Here is a 23768-nt window from a genome sequence, read left to right on the forward strand (position 1 = left end):
TAAGCAAGCTTACTCTGATCTACACAAGCAAAAAGGACTGCCCACGGTAGCCTGTACATCGAAAGAGCAACAGATTCCTCTGACTTCTGAAGTTTCAGCATTATTACTTTTAGATCAAAACTGGTAATTCAATGAACTTTGTATGTTATTAAAAGACTACTAAGGCCTATCTCATACTATGCAAAGCCCTCACAAATAGCCATGTTCACATAGGCATCCCTATAAACAGATACACACACACAAACATACACATGTTAAACATTTCATTTGAACCACTTAAGGTTGCTGCACACACCACAGTTAACATAAAACTATGAAAGCAATGATGCTATATTTAACACCCTCCCAGAGAGGTATACCGATATCCCCGACCATGAGGGGCACACTGCAACTTTAAAGGATACACCCTCCCAATCCACTTTTTAACAAGACAGTTATTTACCCCCATACGTATCAGCTACAGAAAACGGATTTGTTGGGACATGGCTCATTTGGCAAAGGAGGCATTTGCAGAGGGGCAGGGAATGGGATGGGAGTCTGGGACATCAAAAGGCAGGGGCTGTTTGCAAAGCAAGGCTGTGAGAGGTGGCTGCAGAAATGAGGACGGCAGCTATGTCCATTGCTACATCTACAATGAACGAGGAGGAAACCTCCCAAGCCAACAAAGCATAACAGAAGGGTCCCAGCATTTCAAAGCAATGACAAGCTGCCTTACCAGTATCTGTGAGAGGACAAACAGATACATGCTGTTTCCAGGCATTAATCCATTCCACCAGGCAGCCCAACCAAGCAGTGCTGTTTTCTGGGAGGTTTTCAGCGACTGCTCCTTCCTGTTCAGCTGTCCTTGTTGTCCTTCAGCTTCATCCATTGACTTCATAACAGCTGGATTGGAAAGACCTTCACGTGAAAATGACATGTGCAGGGAATGAATAGTATGTAACCCCGCAGCCACCGCGGAGGCTGCAAGGGCTATTGTTTTGCTAGAGACGATGGTTACCTCTCAGTTCTGCATCAGTAAGCGTGGCTCAGGATTGTGAGCATCACACTCTATTAGTGCTGCATTCACCTGCCTTTGTCAGAAAAAAGTGAGTGTGGGTGGATAAATTATTTTCTCTTTCTTTCCGGAGGTGCAGATCCTGGGCTTTGTTGTTAATAAATTCTCATTTACATTGCTGCATCTTTTCGCTTTTACTTTTTAAAAGGAACCATCTGTGCTATTTCCTAGCTCCATTCTTCCCAGCTACAGGATGGCAGAGAACACATTTTGTCCCTCCCTGCCTCAATTTCTCTATTTCCCCTTATTTGTCTGCTTTGTCTAATTTGATTATAAATTTCTGAGGTAGAGACCGTTTCATGTTATGTGTCTGAATAGTGCTCAAGGGCTCTGGGTTTTGGCTGAGTGTCCTAAGGCACTAATAAAATAGACTTTATTCTAATAACCTACTTCTTGGATGAATTCACACTCAGGAGCTATTTAATAATTTTGTAATGCTATTCCATTCAGTGGAAATATGCACTGGAGTGGCTAGTCTCTCAGTAACAGTATTTGAACACAGTCTGTGTAGATATAAATTAATTTACAAGCTAAAAGGAGTGGAAGATCAGACCCATTTGATGTAAGTACTACTGATTTACATCTTTCTACATGAGGAAAGCCCCAAAGCTGCCCTACGCACAACACTGTAGCCTTAAGCCTAAGCCAGCCACCTGTGCCCCAGGGAAAGGACACATTGTTGGCCCTTCCATGGTTTGCTGAGGTCAGGTTTCTACAAAATGTTCCTCTCATCAGACATTTCTCTAAATGTCTCACAATAGTAACTCTAAGTCAGATAAGCATCCATAAACTAGCAACAGCTCTAATTAGGCAAATGAAAAATAGGATCCGTGTATCAGCTGAGGGTCTGGCCATTGGTACAGTAAGGATTCATGAAAGTATCCCATTCTGATTTCTAAAATACAAAAATGTGAGAGTGGACAGGAACATGAGATGTTTATTCCCACTCTGTGATTGTTCTCCCTCCCCTCACTGAAACAGACCTTAGGACATCCATCCCTGCGCAAGAGAACAAGGTGTTTGGGAAACACTGATGGCTTCCTCTACAAGGTTCTCCATTCCCATAGCTGCCCAGCAAAAAGAGCGTCGTCATTGTGTAATGACTGGGGAGACCCAGAGACACAAGAAGGAGCACCTGCAGGTACTACCAGGTACTGCCCTAGGAGCTCAGGTTACCGGTTTCTCATTTTCAAAATATCTCCAGTCAGTTTATGATGCGTAGGGGCCTCAGCAGGGTATGCTGGGTATAACTGGTTATATGTAGCTATTTTCATTCTCTTTACACAGGTATTTCTCAGGAAGCATAGAGCATGTGCATCTAGATAGACATACACCCCTGTATGTCATACCATAGGTATATGCTGAAATTAACTGACTATTTGCCAGGACGGACTCAGTACAGTAATTTGCATAAACACTATCAAAATTTCATATTAAATATAGGTCAATAAAACACGGAAAAAGATGGAAGTAAAGAGGTAAAATCAGAAGGGCCAACAATCCCAGCCTGTATTTCTCACAGTGGTAAAACTTCCTTCACTTTCATCTATATGTCTTTAATGCTAGAAGACAGCCGCTTGAAAATAGCACTTTTCAAAGAAAAGCAGACAGTTTCTGGAATATAGCTCAAGAGATCATGGGAGCTCTACCTCTCTGTCTTTCAGGCTCCAGCCAGTAATTTACAGTCCATGACAAACACCCCCAAGAAACACAGAGAGCCCAGATGCAGTCCTTGGTGTCCAGGGACGCTGACCATACACTTAACACCTGACTTCTGATAACATGCTACATAGAGCTGGACTCAAAGTTCTCCAGGAGGACAACACAGCGGCCACATTAAGCAGCCACAGTTAAGGCTGCCTAAATACTTTCAATGCTGACCTTTGTTGTCATTTGCTATAACGTGCTAAAACTTAACAGTTAAAGTTGAAAATTTTCAAGCTTACAAACTGCTTCATTTCTTACTGGATTTGGACAAGAATTGAGGGGAAAACCCTTGTTAATGATCGCCATTTTTTTCCTGCTGTTTTTGTGGGATGTTTATGCTCTGTTTTGGAACAGGGATTTGAAATTTAGCAGGGACAGAATCTTGATGTCAGAAATTATTTTTGCCATCCATGCAAAGACATGCACCTGCGGCTGAGATATAAACCTTCAAAAATGCCTATTTACATATAGTTTATTATGGCTTGCTCCTAAAGTCCCTGACCTTCCGTTTTCACTAAGCATGTTTTAAGTTCTACTTTTCCTTTATCTGCATTAAATAAGGCACCTCTGTCCCTAAGAATGGTTAATGAACCTATTTACGGTTTTTCCAAATCCTAATGACTTCCTTTCCTGGATACTCCTCCCCAAAGCTCAAGATAAAATACACACAGAGCAGAACTAAAACATCTTTGGGAAGACAACCAGAACAAGGAGCCAGAGAATGTAGATTTCAAGCTCAGCTTTCAACTATTTTTTATAAGTCATAATATTTCGTATTTCAGAAGACCTTTTTTTTAGCTGACCAAAAGCTCAGTCACCTGCCTTATGCAGCAGGTAAAAAGAATTTCTTTGTTTCATATCTGTAACAGCCTGAGATTTTACAAGGTCACTTCCGTCTAGGTTGGAAACAGAACCCTGACTCCAATGTGACGACATGAAGGCCACTTGACCACACGCCTTCTGGAACAAAGACGTCCAAGTTAGGGGACCACTCTGTGTCTGTAACCATGGGGATCTATGCCTCTCCACAGCCCAGAAGCCCAGTTCCCAGTATTCCAGTGTTGTCTAGCAACAGCAGTACAATTGTAGGAGTCGCATTCTCCTTCTTATGACTGCCCTATATGAAGGACAATAGACTACTAATACTTTCAATTATTTTCACTGCATAAGGTAGAGATCTGGTCTATGGACCTAGGAGGCCAGGATTCCAGCTCTGCTGAATTGATACCATTATCAACAGGTATTTTCACCAATACAGTAAAAGACAACGGGTGCAAGAACTAAAATAATGGAGAACTGTCTCAATTCATACGTATAAATGTATAGATTAAGATTCACGCCTTGGGTATACAAAGAAAGTGCCTTGGATTAAAGTCCACACAAAAATTTGCTACTCCAAATCACAAAAGATTAGATTTTAACAAATACAATGATGCCCACCTAGGAATCTGTATTGATTTAACTATGTCAGCTTTAAACAATACTTCAACTACCATTCACATGTCATCTTGCAATCCTATATTCTTGGATTATTTGCCCTAATGGGCTGTGGATTCTTTCAGTGCACAGATTAGGTAATAAATGAGATATCAGTAAAGTTTTCTTGTGTCAACGTCAGCGTGAAGGTCTTGAGACAGCTGACAAGGCTGACTACATCCAGGAGGAGTGAATTAAGCCTCTCCTCTGCTATTGATCTGACTGACAGTGAAATCTAACATCCATGTGACATCCTCCTGAATTCCTGCATCATGGAGACTGGGATTCAAGTTCCATGAGTACTTCTGCTTTGACACAGGACTTCGCTTACTAGAAAAAACCCTTTGGCAGAAGAATTAAAAGGTCTCTGACATCTGTAGCAGCCATATGGCTTGTTAAAGCAACTTGAAATTTCAAAACAGCACCATAAACTTAACCTCATCCTTGCTGTTCAGGGAAAGGAACTTTCTGGATCAAGCCCGTGATTCATTCATCCTGTATTCTTTCCTTAAACGTAGCCACCAGTACAAGCTGCCAAAAATAAATGGCACAACACTTTGCCATGGAATAATCTATACAGGGAAACATCTTTGTCCACTCACAAGGTAACAGCTGGCTTCCGTAACTCAGACAACGCCCATTTAAAAACCCCTGTGCCTCCATCTCTTTCTTTTTCTGACTTCATATATGGGTACATAAAAGGCAGAAGAATGAAACAATACCTATATACACTCTCAGAAAAACATGTGCTTAGAGTACTAGACTTCTAAAAGGCACTGTAGTAATGATAACTAAGTCAACAATGCCTTGCAGTAACAAACATGCCATGATCCAATTGAATGCTGCTGCAGGGGAGGCATTAGCAGCTCTGTAACTCAACTGATTCATACTTAGAGCCTTCAAACAAAAACAAAACAAAACAAAAAACAACCCCCCAGGACCACGTATCCTGGCTGTATTTCCCAATGAAGTTAGAGCTTTAAAAGGAACTTGTGTCCTCTCTTGTGCATGGGTGCTAATGCTCAAGGAATTGACACAGCTCTGTTGGCAGACTTGATTTAACAATTTTAATTTTTGAGATGAAAAAAGACTTGCTCCTTACCAAAAGGATTTTCATAATATAAATAAAATGTACTCCAGCAATGAAAATATAGCGCTCATACAATTATTACACTTTTACTTACATCCATCACACTGTGCCTGTGGGAAATATGCTTCTGGGGCATTGGGTGGTAGTGCCTTTTCACTAGGAAATACAAATTTTGTTAATGGTGGCTTCTTCTTCATTCATGGTGGAATCCCTGAGCTCTGTGGAACTACCTGCCAGACCCACAAGACAGGAGGGAAAAACAGGCCTCACCTGTTCTGCCAACTCTCAAGCCGCAGCAGTCAACACACCACAGCAGCTCAGCCGCATTGTCTCATTTGTTTTATGTGTGTGGAGATCCATATCCCTCTGAACGCATCTATATCTTCATGACGGCTGTGCATGGCAAGAATTTACTCTATAGGAAGGGACCACAGTGCGGAAGCATTGCCAAGTATGAACATGCCAGCAATACTTCATATCCACCAAGATTACCAACACTTCACACCAGAGTCCCAAATCCACTTATAGCCTCTACATCTTCAGATATCAAAATGCAACTGCCTACTGAAATCACTGTCTCCAATTTCCATCTAACTGCTAGGGAGACCTGCTATTGATTAGAGAACAGTAGATGAACGTATACTACCGATATGGGTATGGGTCTGCAAATCAATTGCTTATTTTCACATGCACCTAAATTGCATATGCAGGACGTAGCCCTGGCATTGTACTTCACGTATCTGGTCAAGATCCTGTTAAATCTGCAGGTCGTAAGGCACACTGATTGCAGGCAAGTCCAGATGCTGGCAAGACATATCAAAGCTGAATGAGCAGCCTCAGAGTGCACATGAATGAGAGGTAGCTTGAGCTGTCTTTTTACCCTCCAGCACATCTAATCAAAGAATGGAGCTTTAGCAGAAAGGTATTGGCTGAGAAGACACTCTCTTTTTTGCTTGCCACTGCAGTATGAGAAGGATAGAAACAGAGTAATTAGCTTTTGGACCAAAAGTCAATCTTTCTTTTGCACTGCAGTGGTATGGGAGGAAGTGGGTAAGAGGAAGGGCACCTTTCATACTTGCATTGCAAACACAACTTGTGTACTTACATTCCTCTCTCTGCAGGAAACCAACTGATGGGTCACCATTCTACACCTCAGAAACTTTTACTGACTTCTTTATAACCAACCAGCCAATCTCAGATATTAAGGAGCTAAACATAATGACAGAAGCTGCATCATTACTGTTTATAGATGGATACAACTCACCACCTAGGAAAGCCTGTTTTTTCTTGATGCTCCCTGCACTCCTAACTCATCTGACAAGTTATGTTAAAAATTACACTCAAGATCGAATGGACTGTGTTGAAAGCTGGGAATGCTATTTCCAGCACTTGCTGTAATCCTAAGAATGCATCTCTTTCTCTCTGGCTCCTCCATTATGAACTTTTTTTTGACCTTCCCAGTCATGATATGGTACTGACTACTTCTACTCTATTTGATCCCTGACCTGCTCTGTTTACAAGAGTTCAATACATTTACCTTTTACAAATGGCTGAACAAAACACTGACTGGGAGGAGAGCATCTAGTCCCTAGAAGTATCCAGATTAAGACCTGCAAAGAAAAACATTCCCAAATGCACCCTACAGCTACCTACTACTGCCTGACTGGACATAGAAGGGATTTACAACAATGTAATCGCCTCAATACTTCCAATTCCACTCTGGAAAAAGTCCAAGTTCTAGCTGCCAAGGACTTGTGGCCGGTAGATCTTGCATTTGTAATGCAAAACCACATAGAGAGCTACTTCAGAAGATACCAGACAGCTTAATTCAAAGCAACAACCCAGACATCCACATATCCCACTAAGTTTACCACTAAACACTGCAAGGCACCAAAGCAATTCTAAAATCACTTTGGTACCTTACTGGAAGCCAGTTAGATTCATCCAGTGGTCCTTTGTAGGACTGCAAACTGTAACTACAGACTTCATTCTCCTCTGTGTAACAGAGCTTAAAAAAGACATAAGCCTGACATACCATTAATCCAAGTAAGAGGTCCAAGCAACTGTTACTACCATCTCTGACACATTACAGAGGAATGGAAAACTCTTCACCAAGACTCAGTCTACATACCAGCAACCTGGTTGCCAGTCTCCTGTGTTACTTATTCTGAGATGAAATTCAGCTTACAATTTCTAATGCTTTCAGTTTGCACTAAGTGTATCTACCCTGGACCATAAGAATTAGCTGGGCCAAGCTACAGGTATTCATAGCCGTGTGGGGAACAACTGAAATGTATAACATTCAGGGATTCTATTTGGGAAAGCTGGATGGTTTTGCTAAAATGATCACACTGGAAGTAGCCAAGAATATTGGTATTTAATTCACTCTGATTCCTGGGTTGATAGGCCATCAAGAAGAACTCAGCTGCTCAAGAGCGCCCAAGCGACACTTTCAGGCTCTCTGAAGATTCAAGAGAACACCCCCCCATGCTTTTTTTGGGGGGGTGGGGTGTTGGGGGCAGGAGGGGTGTTGGGTTTGTTTGCATGTTATCTACATCAGCTGAAAGGGAAAAAGTTCATATGAAAGATCAAACTCTGGAACACAAGTCTGGAAAATTCGGTGACAACGATGCACACTACAGCTTTAAAAGTGAGCTTTTAATAAGTACCACCACTGATATAAAATGTCTCCTTGCTGTTGCTTAGTCTATAGAGAAAAATCTGCTTCAGTCCTCCCTTCTGAAAGAAAACCACAGAAACTGATAATAAAATACCACAACTTTTTGCATCATTATAAAACTGCTTAGAAAGACACTGCAATGGCTCCTCCCTAATAGTTAGTGAGAAAAAGGTTAGTTTACCCTTGTTTGACAGAGGACAACCCACAAATATCATCAATTTTCCTTTGCACTTGCTTGTCTGTGAGTGGCAGCTAGCATGCTTAAAGCCAGCAGCCTCATTCTGAGAAAGGCAAACGTTCTCTGTGGAGTTCTCAAAACAACAGTGCAGAGAGGGAAATGGGTGTCATCTACTAGACAGGAAAAGCACTGGAGACTTGCACATTTCAAGCTCAGCTGGTAGAGTCTGGATGCTGCTTAAGCCAAACTCTGATTACCAAAATGGAAAGACGCATCAAGAGAAAAAGAAAGCGAGGAGGAAAGTCACACAGAAAACCTGTGAGCAAGCCAGGCAGCGAACTGAGGCCTATATAGTCCAATGCTTCTCCCCTTTCACTGGCAACTTTTTTAACAAACTTGGAGAAGAAACTTTCCTCTCTACTTGAAATAAGTTCTGCTGAAAAGAATATGCAGCCCCTTCTCCCTGATGGTGGGCTGAACAGCTCCATCCATAAGTGGCCTATTCTCATCTCTGAGGGAACAGGAACCTGATGCCAGAGCATGTAAGGAGAACAGTTGCCTTTCCACTCAGCAGCTCCCTGCTGAACTGCTGAGTCACACATTTTCTCTGCATTCATTTTCACACGGCTCCCACTCAGTCCACCTGCCACTTCATCTGGGATGGGTGGGAGGAGAGAAAAAGAGGTGAAGTCGGAAAAAATGTTCATGTTCACCCAGGACCGTTATTATGATACTGCAGGGTCACATATAAAAGCAAGCCTGCAAGCTGCTAGAGAGGGATGGAGAAGAGAAATATCAGATTGCAAGACAAACTGCCTCCCCCTCTTCTTCAAGAAGAGGAGACTGGCCAGCAAACAAGGTGCAAACCTCATCTGATTCCAAATCAATCACTGATGTTATGTGCTTGCTGCTATGTTCCACAAATTTCAGGCTTCAGACCAGGCCTTGAGGTTTTCCCTCTTTTCTGTGATTTAGAAGAGCTTTCAAGCTGCTCTGATTTTTTCAACAGTCCAACAGGTACTGTGTAGTAATTGACTGGCTGCCACAGGGAAGTGCCACAATGGTAAGTGCCAATACCATCTGGATAGATTCCAGTTCCTAAGGGCATCTTCAGCTGAGTTGCTGCAGTGGAAATGTCCACCAGCCCCAACTTTCATCATTCAAGATGATGAAGAGAAAGTCTTAGCCATTTTCTTGCAGCTTCCATAAAACACAAGCATAACAGGAGCCAACATCATCTACTACCTATTAAATTCTTCTGTAGAAAAAGGACTCTGCTATCAGTGGTGCGAGACATGTTTATCATGGTTATAGAAGGTCCAGATTGCTCTTAGGTTGGGCTGTACATATAGAAAAATACATTTAATTAAATTATCAAGGTAGTAATTTTTTCTGTATTAGATTTCTGGACAGTACAGTTTATAGGTCATGAAAAAAAGAAAATGCCCAGAAGCTTCCTAGTTTATTAAATCAGTGATCTGAAAAAGTGCTTCTGAAACTGACTTTGAGACTAAACCAGGACAACTGTGATTAATTTTCAGACTAATTCTTAACTTACTGCTACTGTTAGTACTCAGTAGAAAAACTGAGGACTTGTTAGGAACTAAATAAGGTTTTTGTTTTATTAAGCAGAATTAGCAATTCAAAAAGTAAGCCTGTTTTTCCCTGTGAGAAAGAGTCTGTTCTTAGGTAATGTTCAGCCTTGCTTCTCAGTAATTCTTCTGGTGCAAGTGCTCTACAGGCCTGAAGTGCAAAGACAAAACCCAGTCTCAAAAGAGTTTAATGACATTGCATTAACATGCCTTTCTATATCAACTTCCACCCCCCACCCCCTAGAGTGGCTCATCGTCGTGTTGCTCAAGAAATAGTTAATGAAAAAATATGGTAAATGCAGGGGAAAAGAAATATGAGAAAGAGAAAAGCAAAACTCAAAACCTTCTCAAATTTCCCTGCCTCCATACAGGTTTTTTTGTTCCAAATAATCAAAAGAATTTGTGAAACACAATTTTACAAGACAGGACTCTGGCCTATGAAGTCATCCCTGAAGAGGGAAGGATGCAGCCTGCCACCAGAGGCTTTGTTTCACTGAAGGGTGAGACTGGGAGACTTCATTTGAGCTGCCATCAAACTCTTCCTTCCGGGAAGAAACCAGATGCTCAAGATAGCACTCCTCCCAGACCTGGAGTCCTACACAATGCTACTGGCTGCTTAATATACCTAGCCCATCTAGTAAGAGGGAAAGTAACTTATTTGATCATCTCACCAAATCTCTAGTCATAATAATTCATATGAAACAGAGTTGCAAGGGCAAAGCAGCTCACAATATACTTGGCTGACATCACTCTAAGTCAGATGTCAGCCTCACTTACATGGGAGCAAGAAGAAAACAAAATCATCAGGCTCTCTGCTCTGCAAAGACAGGCCTCCCAGTTCAGTACAGATGAACTGCTAGGAGCCATCAGAAGCAGTAAGGGACTGTCAGATAAAGGAACCATATGGGAACTATATGAGAGCTACTGCACCATGGGCTGGGGTCCGATTCTCCTCCAATACTCGTTATAAACTGCTATGTCTCTACTAATAATGGGGGAGTTGCTCTTAATTTCCAATGCAAGATTAGTTATGCCCTTTGTCCACATATAAATCATACTCCCACTACTAAATCAAATACACAAGAGGTTTATTCTTAATGGCTCTACTAATGCTTACAGGTCTTAAACACAAGATGTGTTGTTAAGGCACTGTCCTTTTTCCTTTTCTCCTGCGAAACATGTCAAGTTAAAGGATATGCTATTTCTGATGGCAGCTAGGGCCCCTAGCGCAGTGTTTGCTTCGAAACAATTAAAATATTAAATATGGTGTCAAATTACAGCTCTTAAGTGAATGTAGACCCTCGGCGGGCAGTGACAGTGAATATTAACTTCTATCACACCCACACATAATTAGCATTTGCCATCTTTCAATCAGGGCTCTATTCAAAGCTTCTTTTGTTTTTTGCATAAGGCTCTTTCCTCCTTCCCTATTAAACCCCTTACAGAAGGTCCATCTCATTACTGTTTAACAATTAGATGCAATTTTTTTTTTTTAATAAACTATACATTTCTTTGTTATGCTGTTTTCTTCAGTGAAAGTTTTCAAGTGCCTGGTGATAATTTTGGAGGTGCCTCGAGCTTTTGTAAACAGACTGCAAGTTGACTTTCAGTGGAGTTGTTGTCTCAAATTATTCCCAGCCTGCAAACTCCCTTTAACACTGAAAATGGAAACCCACAAAGCAGCTCTGTAATTCCACAGTTAAAGAGCTATGGCTTTGACTGCTCATGAATCAGCCTTGCACAGACAACATAGCCAGGGAGAACTATCAACAGCACAACAATGATGCAGACTGAGATGTACAGGGTTGAATTCTCTTTCTGAAACAGGATAACCAACTCTCCCCTCCCAAACCCAAATTGTAATTTTTGTGCCCTTAGCCTTTAACTACAGGATATACTTAAATGTGCCTGAATGCATAATCAAAAAATAGCAGCAATAATTTAAAACCAGTCAAATGGCCTCTGCAATACAAGAGTGAATCTGACAATTAAAAGAAACAAAGCACATTCTGGCTTCATGCACTTTTGAAAGTATTTACTATTCATATTACTATCATCTGAATTGGTGTTAACACACTTGTATTGCTTGAAAAAAAAGCATATTTCTTCTCATAAATTAATAACTTCTACAGTTGTAATGCTAATACCATTGGTAATGCTAATACCATTGTGTGTTTCTAATTTCTCTTCAGTGACTTACTAGTCTGGTGTCCTGTAGGTATTAAATCTGCTTTCTGCTCTGGTGATTGAGAGGGTTTGCACCTTGAAGCAGACGGGTGATATGCTGGCTTCCTGCCAGGATCAAATGTGAACATTTTGATGTCATTCATTTGGGGATAGCCTGCTTTACTAAATGACCAAAATCTTATGCCCTGGAGCCTTCAGCAAAAATATTTAGGAAAGCCACTATCACATTCAACATTTATTTCAAAGACATTCTCTTTCCTGAGCAAAGTAAATTATATAAAGACCAGTCTCAACAATCATCTTCAGCCACAAACCTGATATATGCCTCAAGGGTACTATCCCAAGTATAAGCATTTCACTTTCATGCATTTAAAAAGGCTATGCTTGCACTGCTTGTCTTCCTCAGAAAGCAATGGTATCACTCAGATACTATAACTTAGGCTCCAGAATAAGCACTTGTATAGATAAGGGTGTGGACATCTAGAAACAGGATGTCCACACTCAATTTTACCTCTGTACTGGAGTGCTATTTCTACCCAGGGCTACTCCATTATGGGCCCAAATACAAAGCCTGCACAATTAAATACCACTGCTTCCAGTTCAGTGCTCTGCTACCTCTGTAACTGCAGTCCCTTCACGTTAGGGGCATGCTTAGATTATTAAAATGTGATAAGTGTAACAGTCTCATTAATCTCTCCTTTTCCCTAGCTAACCACATACCAGCACAAAAAGTGAACAGTGCACGTAGAAGAAGGTAACAGTCCACGTAGAAGAAGGTAACAGTCCACTTTGTTTACTTGTGTCTAGTCTGTATGGGTTCCTATACTGTGCTCATCAACATGGATACACAGCCTTAAGGAGTGAACTAAAAAAATACAACAGCTTGCCTTCTCATCCTCTTCCCAGTGATGGAACATGCACATAGCAATATTTTGTCTAGATAGATAAGCAGACAGGCACAAGTTGTTACGGATCTATGTCAGAGAAGGTGAGACGAAAAAAGCACACGCTGATGATGAGCTTTGCAATTATTCTGGGAGGATTTTGCACTACTTGCCTGCAGTCACGAGCTTCACTCTACAAAACAATCCAAAGAAACAAATCTCTCATGGACACATGCATCCCAAAGCTCCACTTGATCTTACGTGACTGTACCTCATGCCACACAGCCTCATGCCAAGTTACCTTAGCAAGAGCTGACATTAATCAGCAGGTCTGCAAGGTGGTAAGCAAAGGTCTGTGGAGACACCATTTTGGATCCTGCATCAGCATAGCATTTCTACTTCTAGCTCCAGGGCCAGCTTGGTATCAGCTAGCCTAGGGATTTCCGTTCTGTACTCCAGCAAACAGTGTAGAAATGCTCTTTGATACCTTAGACCGAGATCATTCTGGAGAGGACCTGAATAGGATCTGATGTTACATGGAAGCAGATGGCAGGTATGCTGCATTTGTGACAGGCATAGCTGCCAAGGAGGTACACTTAAAACCTCCCATTGCTACAGGTATAAAAGGTCTCACAGTATCTCCTATTCTGATGATGAAAATTTCACCACCTCATCTATGCAACACAAATTGGGGCTATTCAAAAACATTGTTTTCTTAGGCCTTGATTAAAGTATTTCTTCTTTTTCAGGAGCTCCTGATTTCATAACATTTATAATTCAGGTCACCACAAAGGCACCAAACATATCCTTATGGACTGGACTCCTAGTTGCCCTACTGTTCTCTCTCCATGTTGAAACACTGCTGTGTATTATAATATATTTTGAGATATGGGTAGTCAAGTGCCTTCCATAGCGTATTCTGTATGAAGTGTTGGTGACAGTATGTGTCAATGGGAAGCAAGATTTCATCCACACAGCTATATTCCTGCTATGCTATCCAAAACACTTCATCTGCATTAACAGGAGATGCCAAACACCTCATACCAAGTCTCTTCCCACGCTGAGGTATACACTTGACTTCAACATGAAGAAGTTAAACCTGTACTGAGTAATCTTGTAAATCTCATTCTCAGCTTCTAAGGACCAATGCAGCACTTTCAAACCCACCCCACCTCTGTCTTCCTCCAGAGAGGTCAGGTTCTACTAGAAGATTTTTTTCCTTGCACCCCCCAACTCCCAGTGACAACTATGTGCAACACACTCTCTTGATCCTTTTTCCTGAAGGTAGCATTAATTATGCTGGGAAGATTACAAGGAGAATGGACAAGAAAGATCTATGTTTTATGCACGGCCCAGGTAGAAGCACTGTGATCTATTTCAGATATGCTGAGTGGAGACAGAAAAGATGAATCAAGAAAATATCAAGTCCTACTTTTGGGAGATAATTATAACATTATAGTCCATTCTTTCATCTCTACAGATCTTGAAATGGTCTTACCAACTGAAAAGACATAGCATCACCAAATCCATATGTGTATCCAATAGGAATAGCACTTTAGTAGCATGCAGAAAAACCTCAAGAACAAAAGAAGCTTCACCTAAGAGCTGTTCGACAAGTGTCTTCCACTATGGAAAATAGCACAGGCTCTTCAATGTCCTGGCAAAGGACATTCAGAACCTGCTAGTACCAGTGAGCACATAGGGTGCTAAAAGGCGCCATTTTGAGAGCCTCTGCACAAACATGACAGAAAAAAAAATGACCTATTCTGAAAAAGCTTTCTGTATTTATCTTTGTCTCCCACAGAAGGCATACAAAATGGAAGGCATTTCGTGTCCTTCAGGAGTGCCATCCCTCTTCCTGAAAGCCTGCAAAATTGGTCAGATGAAACTTTTACCTATTTCAGCAGGAATGTTGCCTGTGCAAGGAAGCTGGGACCAAGCCTTGCAGCCTAACCATCTCCTCTCCTATTCCTGGGCTCAGAAGTAAGAGACCTTTTTAACATACATATAGGGAAGACAAAGGCATTCAAACTGCTAAAGACTTCCAAAGCAGCAACTTTGGACTGACATTTGAAGGTCAGTCTCCAACACACAGTACTTATCTGCCTATTGTCAAACAACGGCTGGAGCAGAAAGGAGCTTTAATAGAATATGTTAGTTAATTAAATCTGGAACGTTAATGGGTTTTTCATAACACTGTGGCATTGTATCTATGAAAAGCAATGAAAAAATGGTTCTATTTAAAAGTGGTAATAGCTGTAGTCTTTGAACATATGCTTAATGAACAAATCTGTTAGGAAAAAAGGCCTGTGTGTATTGGAGGGGGGTAGTATGTTTGTTCTCACTTAAAGTGTGCCATGATGGCAATCATCAACAGCAAATGGCCTCTATTGTTGCGACTAAATAAAATTCCATTTGGCCATTTACTTTCAGGTGAAATTGCTTTTTTCTTTTAAATAACACATTCTTTTAGCTAAACAGCTGAGTTGAAAATAAAGCAATGCCAGATTCATGTTATTAAGGACATGTGATAAGCGTTCATGCTCTTTGGTAGGTGCAAAGAACCACAATATAGTAATATCCAGGCAGCTTGCTACCACAGCATGGGGTGCAGCACACAAGCAGCCAAATAGACCACAGCGAAGAGGCATTCAGATCCCATGGTGAGAACAGTCTAACAACCCAGTGTTAGCACATATCGTAGTGGTGGGCGCAGCTTCAGGGAAGAAATTACATAGAATACAGTGCAACACAAAACCTGAACAGAATAGACTATGTGAAGCTTAGGTGACAACCAGAAAGCTATGATGGCAAAGCACAGAAGAACAAATTCAGTCTACTGGGTTTCCATTTCCATGAGCAGGTGGATGAATCTAATAAGCTGGCAGATTTGCTTTTGAAATTAAAATGCCAATTCCTTACGCTGGGAAGTAAGTATGGAAAATATCCACAGTTAAGCCATAGCTGGCTGGGTATTTTTAAAGGAAGCTTGACAGATGTTGCTAAAATGCACCCCAAAAAAGTCAAACACGTCAATATTTACTCAACTCCTCTTCTGTCGTCCCAAAAGCTCTTCTCACGGAGTGCCTGAATCTCTCCTTTCTCCACTAAATCTGAGAGCTTATGCTTCTCAGTTCCACTCTGAATGCTCCTAAAGAAGGTTCACCAAGACAGACTCCTCTTCCTGTTCTTTCCTTCAATAACATGCTTGAATACGGCTCTTTTTTGGAACATAGCCAAATCTCAATTTGAAGGCACATTTTGTGGCAAAAGGGCCATGGGGAACTCCCAGGTTGCATTCAACCAGATTTCCTAGTGCAACACACTGCAGCTGGAAATCTAACAACCAGGTGAGACCATGCCATGATCACCTCTGCTTTGACAACTCTTCTTAGGCAGCAGGGTTGGGAGACTGCTCCTCACTGCTTTTGGACAGTTGAGCATGACTCAACACCTGCTCTCCATCAGCTTTGCTAAATTCACAGTCCTTGCAGTCCCTCTTCTTTCCTTTAAGAACTTCTCCCTGTGAACATGCAGAGCAGACCCAGATTAACAAAGATCAGAGATCATGAGTAGGTGGAAAGAGATAAGAAGATGCACAAAGATAAAGCAAGTCTCAGGTTCCCAAGACTTCTTTTCTGAGACAGAACTGTGATACAATGAAGAAAACCATCATTAAAACCTCTAATTCTTGGGGATGGTATTCCCCTCCCACTCTCTTCCTAACGCTATCTTTATTGAAATACTTTTCTTTTTGAGGTTTCTTGCATTTTCCCATGGTGACAGAGATGTCACCAGCAGGCATAAGGAAAGCATGAAACCTCAATCTGCAAACTGCTAAGGCAGCAGTCTAGAAAGCATGATTTCCAAAAGCAGTAGAGGTTTGAGATACTGTGATAACAGATATTAGCCTTCCAAAAGGTGGCTCGCTTCAGCTAAAATAATAGTTTATAAGACTGTTACAGACACACATATGTCAACAAGGTTCTGTTCTCAAAAATGACTAGCATTTTTACCAGGCTGATTTTCAGCTTATTTCAGCATGTAGTTATGTGATTAGTTTGTCCATTAATCAATCAGTTAGTCCACCAACCCAAACAGTGACCATGAGGCATGCATAAAATTTGGCATGTAACAATGTGCCCAATTCAAAACACTGCACCGTTTTGGATCCCACATCCCTGAAACAGGCCCTTTGGTATTTTTGACCTCTAAAATGTCAGTTCTATAACATTAAACCAGGTCTTAGCAAACCACTCTCATCAGGTAACATGAAAGATGAAAGTTAAGCTAGACAACGGACTAGCAGCAACAAGCAGAGAAAGGAGAAGATAAAGATGACAAAAGAAGGTGTGAGTATGTTTGAGAATAATGGAAATGAGAATATCTGATGAGAGAAGAGATGAAAGAAGGAAAATAAATATAAGGCCATAGGAGAGAAGCCCACAGGAGGAGGAGGAGGAGTGTGAAAGCCTGGCAGAAGGACTGAGTGAAGAGTAAAAACAGCATCTGGCAGCAGCTCAAATCAAACAAGGCAGCATATGCAAGAAGTGCAGTACACTGAAAACTTCCTTCCTCTTGGGGATTAAGTAATCTCAGAGTTAGGGTAGAGAGTCTTCCCTCCCTCTCCTCTGGAATACTTTGCTCTAAACTCTGAAGCAGCAAAAAATCTAGTTAAACTTTTCTGTGATTGTCATTTCCCAGTTGCCACTGTGAGCTCTTCATGGAAATTTTCAAAGGCAAAGCTGCAGAAATCAGACATTGATTTTGATTCATTTTTCTAGGGGGAAACATGATGGTGGGTATCTCCTCCCTAAATGATTTAGGGCGTCAAGAAGCCAGATTTTCAAAAAGTCTAGGGACATTTTCAAAATCCCCAATCCAGCCAGATAGGACCCTAGCTCTGCTGAAACAACTTTGATAGTTTCTCAAAAGATGGGCCTAAGTTTCATTTTCAAAAGCAGCTTAAAAATACGGAGTCCATTTCACACTGAAAGACAATGAGACAATATGGCACAGTTGCTTTTGAAACTGAGACTGGCATGCTTTTCAAACTGCTGCCTACCATATGCTTTTGCTTACTTCAATTGTGTGTCTGCAAATACAGCACGCAAACGCTTCTATTTGTCACTCACTATTAAGAAAACACAGGTGCAGTTGTGAGAACATCAAATACTACAAACTGGGCAGTCTGAGGACAGCCCAGCATTCCAGGTCTTAAACTGCAGCAATGTTTATGATATCTGCACCTGCACAAAACCTGAGAAAGTCCCATGTGGGGAAGTACTACAGCACTAACTGGGGCCTAATACAACCTCAGTTCTGTCAACTCTCACAGGGGTGGAACATGGCCTTACAGGTAGACATGCGAAGCCAAGCAATGCCATTTCAGGCAATATCCCACCATGTTCCTCCTGGTTTTTGTCATAGTGTGTGTGCATAGGCTACTACATCTAACTGCATAGCTACATCTAACTGCACAGCACAAACAAACTACAACCCTGATTGTTCCACCCTACAACCATCCAGAGCAGCACTGTAACTGGAGTTTGCTGTTGCTCTCCTCAGGTCCATATGCCCACATTTCCTTCATGAGAAACCAGGAAAAAAGATAGAAAAATGATGCCACCCAGATCTCACTCTAACACAGATAAAGCATATGGTCAGATTTATCTTCTGTGACAGTCCCCATTGTTGAGAGGCAAGAGCACATGAGGGGAAGAATTTCCTAATATGAATGGTGAAAGAAGGACTGACAGAACAGTCCTGAATAACCCTCAGAGGAGAGCGATAGCCCAGAGATACTATTTTGCTGCCTGTGTAGTAGTGGAGACACAGAGAATGTACTTTTACCTTGGACTTAGGATCCCAATCTTCCTAGGACTGCCAGAAACGGTTTTAAAAAATAAACTCTGTGATTCACCTTTGAAATACAGCTGCCTACTTCTGCTAGCACTCCTGGGTCATACCATATTAAGTATGCCTCAATGTCCTGTCAAGATATGCTCATGATTCTTGATGAATCTTTAAACTTTTCAAGTGACATTCTTGTATTAAGGTCCAAAGACTGAAACCAAAACAAAAAAATCGGTGTGGTCAAATGAATATGAATATGTGAGCCCGAACTCAGGTGCATTCCACTTCATTTGGTTATTTTTTCACTGCAAGCACAGTACAGCATTATCAAGCAAACAAGAGGCAGCTTCATCTTATCAATTTGGAAAAAAACCCAAACCATTCTGTTACTGCAACTGGAAATGCAGTGTTTATCTGGGAAAGGAAGAGGCAGGGTGGAATGCACTTGGAGGAAAACAGATGTACATCCTTGTGGAAACCAAGGAAAAACTCACAGCTGCGGGGGAAGGAGCAGCTTAGTGGTTGGAATACCTTGCTGTGGAAACCCAAATCACAAGCTGGAGCTTTGCACCAAAACACTGTGCTAGATCAGCCTGTGTATCTCTTTTATTTGGGCTGCTAGGTCAAAGACAACCACACACACACCACTTCACAACACTATAAACTGCTGTCTGCAGAGAAACCTGTATGCTCTAAGCCAGTTGATGTGGCCTGCTAGGCCTTTTGAAGTTCAAGATAAACCTTTATAGCAGCTCATAATTTGAAAATGCATACTCCACCAATACCAAACTGTCAGCATTGCCAGAGACTAGCCAACTTCACAGTTTTCCAGTTACAGTGACATGACAAATGGCAATCTCTCCATGGTGACCTAGAAAGTCACAGAAACCCAGGGACGTATCAGCAAATGGATTCTGTTGTGTTTTCATGCAGGATGTCTGAAAGGTGACCAAAGGATTCCAACTTCCACTGGAACTTCAGCAGAAAACAAATAATCAGTTTCCTTAAATGCCTCATAAAATCCCAGTCTGAATAACAGAGTATTATCTTTGGTATTAAACAAAAAGATATCCTTGATATTGTGACTGCTATGCTGGGCTAATGGAGCTGGCAGAGGAATAAGCATACATTGGGGGACAGCGTCGACAGGTTCAAGCCCCTGTAAGTTACAAATGCCAGTTTACCAGAGTTATACCCCTTACTTGGCATGTGGCAAGAAAAATCATTTAATGCACAGGATAGAAGGAGAAGGAACAACATCAAGTCAACTCACTTGCCACCTGTCCAGCTTGAGAAAGGATCAAGTACAAGAAGAATTAAAAAAAAAAAAAATACCTAAGAACTTGTCCAGCCCTTCATAAAGGTATGCCACACAAAAAATGTCTTCCAAACATTACCTTCCAAGTCATTGCTTATCCTTTAAGATACTGACAAAGACAAAATTCTGCTGTGAGTATGTCCTGGTTGCAGCTGGGATAGAGTTAATTTTCTTCATAGTAGCTTGTACAGCGTGTTTTGGATTTAGTATGAGAATAAATTGATAACACACTGATGTTTTAGTTGTTGCTAAGTAGCGCTTATCCTAAGTTAAGGATTTTTCAGTTTCCCATGCTCTGCCTGCAAGCAAGTATACAAAAAGTTGGGAGGGGACACAGTTGGGACAGCTGACCCCAACCGGCCAAAGGGATATTCCAGACCATAGGATGACATGCTCAGCATATAAAGCTGGAGGAAGAAGAAGGAAGAGGGGGACGTTCGGAGTGATGGCGTTTGTCTTCCCAAGTAACCATTACGCCTGATGGAGCCCTGCTTTCCCAGAGATGGCTGAACACCTGCCTGCTGAGGGAAAGTAGTGAATGAATTCCTTGTTTTGCTTTGCTTCCATGTGTGGCTCTTGCTTTGCCTATTAAACTGTCTTTATTTCAACCCACGAGTTTTCTCATTTTTACTCTTCCGATTCTCTCCCCCATCCCACCAGGGGGGAGTGAGCGAGCGGCTGTGTGGTGCTTAGTTGCCGGCTGGGGTTAAACCACAACAGACTATTTACCCATGTTACCCATATAGATATAACGTATGGTAAATACACGTTACCCACATATTTAATCCATTGGTAAATGCTAAACTTTCCAACCATGGTTACATTTCTTTTGATTCTCCTCATTGTTGCAAATGACATTTTCACCACTTTTACCTAGTGTGCTGTGAATGCCACTTCTTCATGATTTGTAATGGAACTGGAAGAAAAACAACCTTACAAGAAAATGGGTGGGATTTTTCATGCCAAAGTCAGAGCGGCTTTTTTCATGGTTCTATTTGCATTCCACATGCAAGCATATGGTTAGCCGAACTCTGCTCATGTTACTATACAAACATTCCATAAGCAAAAATCTCTTTCTGAATCAAGCATTCGCTAGAAATGCTGACTACTGTTTATAGATACTACAGTGAAATCATGGGATGTCCATGTAATGAAAGCTCAATGTTAAATGAACGGTCTCTCAACTTGTATTTGTCAAACCATTAAGTAAACAATCTCCTCTTCCTTCCACTACGTTCCTGGAGAAGCTTTCTTTCCACTGAGAGTACATTGCTATATTTTATTTCTCAAACTGAAGCAGTATAAACAACACAGAGCCAGACTAAGGCTTCCTTATTCACTTCTTTGCTCTTCTTTTTGTAAGAAATCTCCCTGAAGTCATCAGGATTATTTGTGCAACACCATCAAATGAAACAGGGATTACAATCTGGGCCGCAAGAAACAATTACTCTCTCATGTATTGCATATAGCCAATACCTTTTTTAAAGTAAAGTTCCTTGAAGGCAAACTGTATTATATAATCCTGAAAGAAACTGTACTGAAGCAATAAGGACCGCAGAACTAAAACTGGCACATGATAATTTACCAAACAGATACTTGTCAAAAAGAATAGACTGATTTTTAATTTAACTCTTTGTTGAAATCAGGGTCCCTGTGGATGCAAACCTGTAGATGCAGTGCACGTTGGCACTGCAAACTGCCTCATTTTCATCATCTCTCTAATTCTTAGATGCTGTTCAGAGATGGACTGAGATTTTAATCAGTTTAATTTTCTGCAGTGTTTTGTGTACACACTGCAGAAGAAACTTGCTTTAACAACGATTTAGCTGAAAGACTTCAAACTGTCAACCCAAGTGCATGCTCCTTCAAAAACAGCACGTTAATTTTGCTCATCCCCAGACTCATGTGACCTCTTTTATCTGTATCCTATTTTCCACCCGTACCACAGCAGCTTATGGCTATGTCACACAGCTACAGCAAAACTTTTCAAGCCTCCAGGAACACCATCCAGTTTTATTTCACTCTGAACACTTTTTGCTTCATGTGCTATGTTGGATGCAAGCACATGCAAAATCTAACACGAGGCAGTTCTCTGAAATAAATAGCCTTCAGGTTATTTAAAATGACCATTTTTCAACCTAGTCCATCATTTTATGGTTTCACCACCCCTTTTCATTGGCTGGCACAAACACATCCTAACAGTTTCCCAAGGCATTTTTCAGAATTTGAAAGTGAACACTGGTTTAACATTTGCCCTCTAACCTACCCTAACCAAGTAATGCATTAGAAGTTTCTCATTAGCTCACACGCCCTGCAATGAAAACGACAATATTTTCTTTGTATGTGTTTCATTGATTGCTCCACTTAGGCACTAAAACACTAGAAACCTTCGGCCACATTCTACACAGCATTTTCTGCAATACTGAAGTTTATTAGTGTGTTTATGACAGCTGAACAGAATGATATCCTTTTCTCAGCCAAATTTGAAACAAGGGCCAGTCTAAAGTCCTATGACAATGCCTGAACAATGACTTTTACTTCAAACATTTATTGGAGCATCTTCCGTCAACTTTAAAGACATGGATTTGCATTTCATACACCATTTCCTGACCCTTCACTCAAATTAGTATCATTGATACTTTCTAATTGTCTTTGCCTCTTATGCCAAGACCAGTCTGTTTGGCCACCTCAGACTGAGGCCTTTTCAGGGTACCTTTTCAGCAAGCATGCTTGCCAGAGGCAGCCTATACAAACAGGCTTTCTTCCGCAGTACTTTACCAATGCTTCCATGCTGACACTATTACGTTAACATGAAGGCAAGTGCATGACCTTCATCTCACATTCAGCTGGAAAGCTTTACCACAAGTTTTTTTTGTTGGAATTATTCCACTTTGATGTCACATGATAAATGATTGTCGATCTTTTCTTTCTCCCCTCCCACATCAGGTTTTCCCAGGCTAAGCTTTTCTGCAAGGCAGAACTACCCACACCTTATTCTGCAATAAAAACAAGACCTTTTGAAAAACTTCCCTTTGTATTGCCCACATATAAAAAGTAAGCCAGTATCACTGCTGAATTAAAGATCTTTTTGACGAACAACCTGCAGGCTATATGCATGAACACATTATATTTTGGCCAAGCAGAATTCAACGGAGATGAAGAGAAGTGAATAAAGAGGGGAATGCTTCTCTTAGGGCAATGTCAAAGCCTAAGTGAAAACACAAGGGGAAGAAGTGAAGTCCCATATAAACTGGGAGAGGGGGGCAGGGGGAAGCATTACTCTACCAGAACCATTCACATTTCCCCCCAAAGCAGCCATATTTGTGGACAGGAAATAGGAAGTGAAATATGAAAGACCTCTGAATATACTCAGTATCGGTAAGAATCATATACTGGATTTATAGCACATAGATTTTTTTTATTTTTTTTAACTGCCCAGTTAAAAATAGGATGTATATGTGGTTTCTATGTTGGTGGATGGATCAAATTCACTTATGGTTTAATTCCATACTTTTAGTTACATTTTACTACAAATTTCAGTGCAGGGATAAATTTGATAAACTCTGCAAAGTGATTTCTGAATTCATTATTTTGTATAAATGCAATTCTGCTGGTTATATCTTGCTTTGAAATTAACATAGTCTATGACTATAAAGATCAGGTAACATACAATATCATGTTTTTACTTATGCTAAACTATCAAGAGTAAGTGCTTTGAGGCAAAAAGAGCATGTTCGCCATTTACT

The 23768-nt window shown here is 41.0% G+C and overlaps 1 protein-coding gene across 4 annotated transcripts in view; it reads right to left on the minus strand.

Moving 5' to 3' along the window:
- Positions 1-23768, minus strand: part of PTPN5 (protein tyrosine phosphatase non-receptor type 5) — an 85237-nt gene that overhangs the window by 35594 nt on the left and 25875 nt on the right. For 2 of the 4 annotated variants that reach the window (XM_050898135.1, XM_050898134.1), the window contains exon 5: positions 716-882. In XM_050898135.1, coding sequence (XP_050754092.1) covers positions 716-882 — 167 coding nt within the window. Of the gene's footprint in view, positions 1-715; positions 898-23768 lie in introns of all 4 variants that reach the window. The other 2 variants (XM_050898137.1, XM_050898136.1) reach the window with 1 other exon arrangement.

The sequence above is a fragment of the Gymnogyps californianus genome, chromosome 5 (genome assembly GCF_018139145.2).
Source record: "Gymnogyps californianus isolate 813 chromosome 5, ASM1813914v2, whole genome shotgun sequence".
Classification (NCBI taxonomy): domain Eukaryota; kingdom Metazoa; phylum Chordata; class Aves; order Accipitriformes; family Cathartidae; genus Gymnogyps; species Gymnogyps californianus.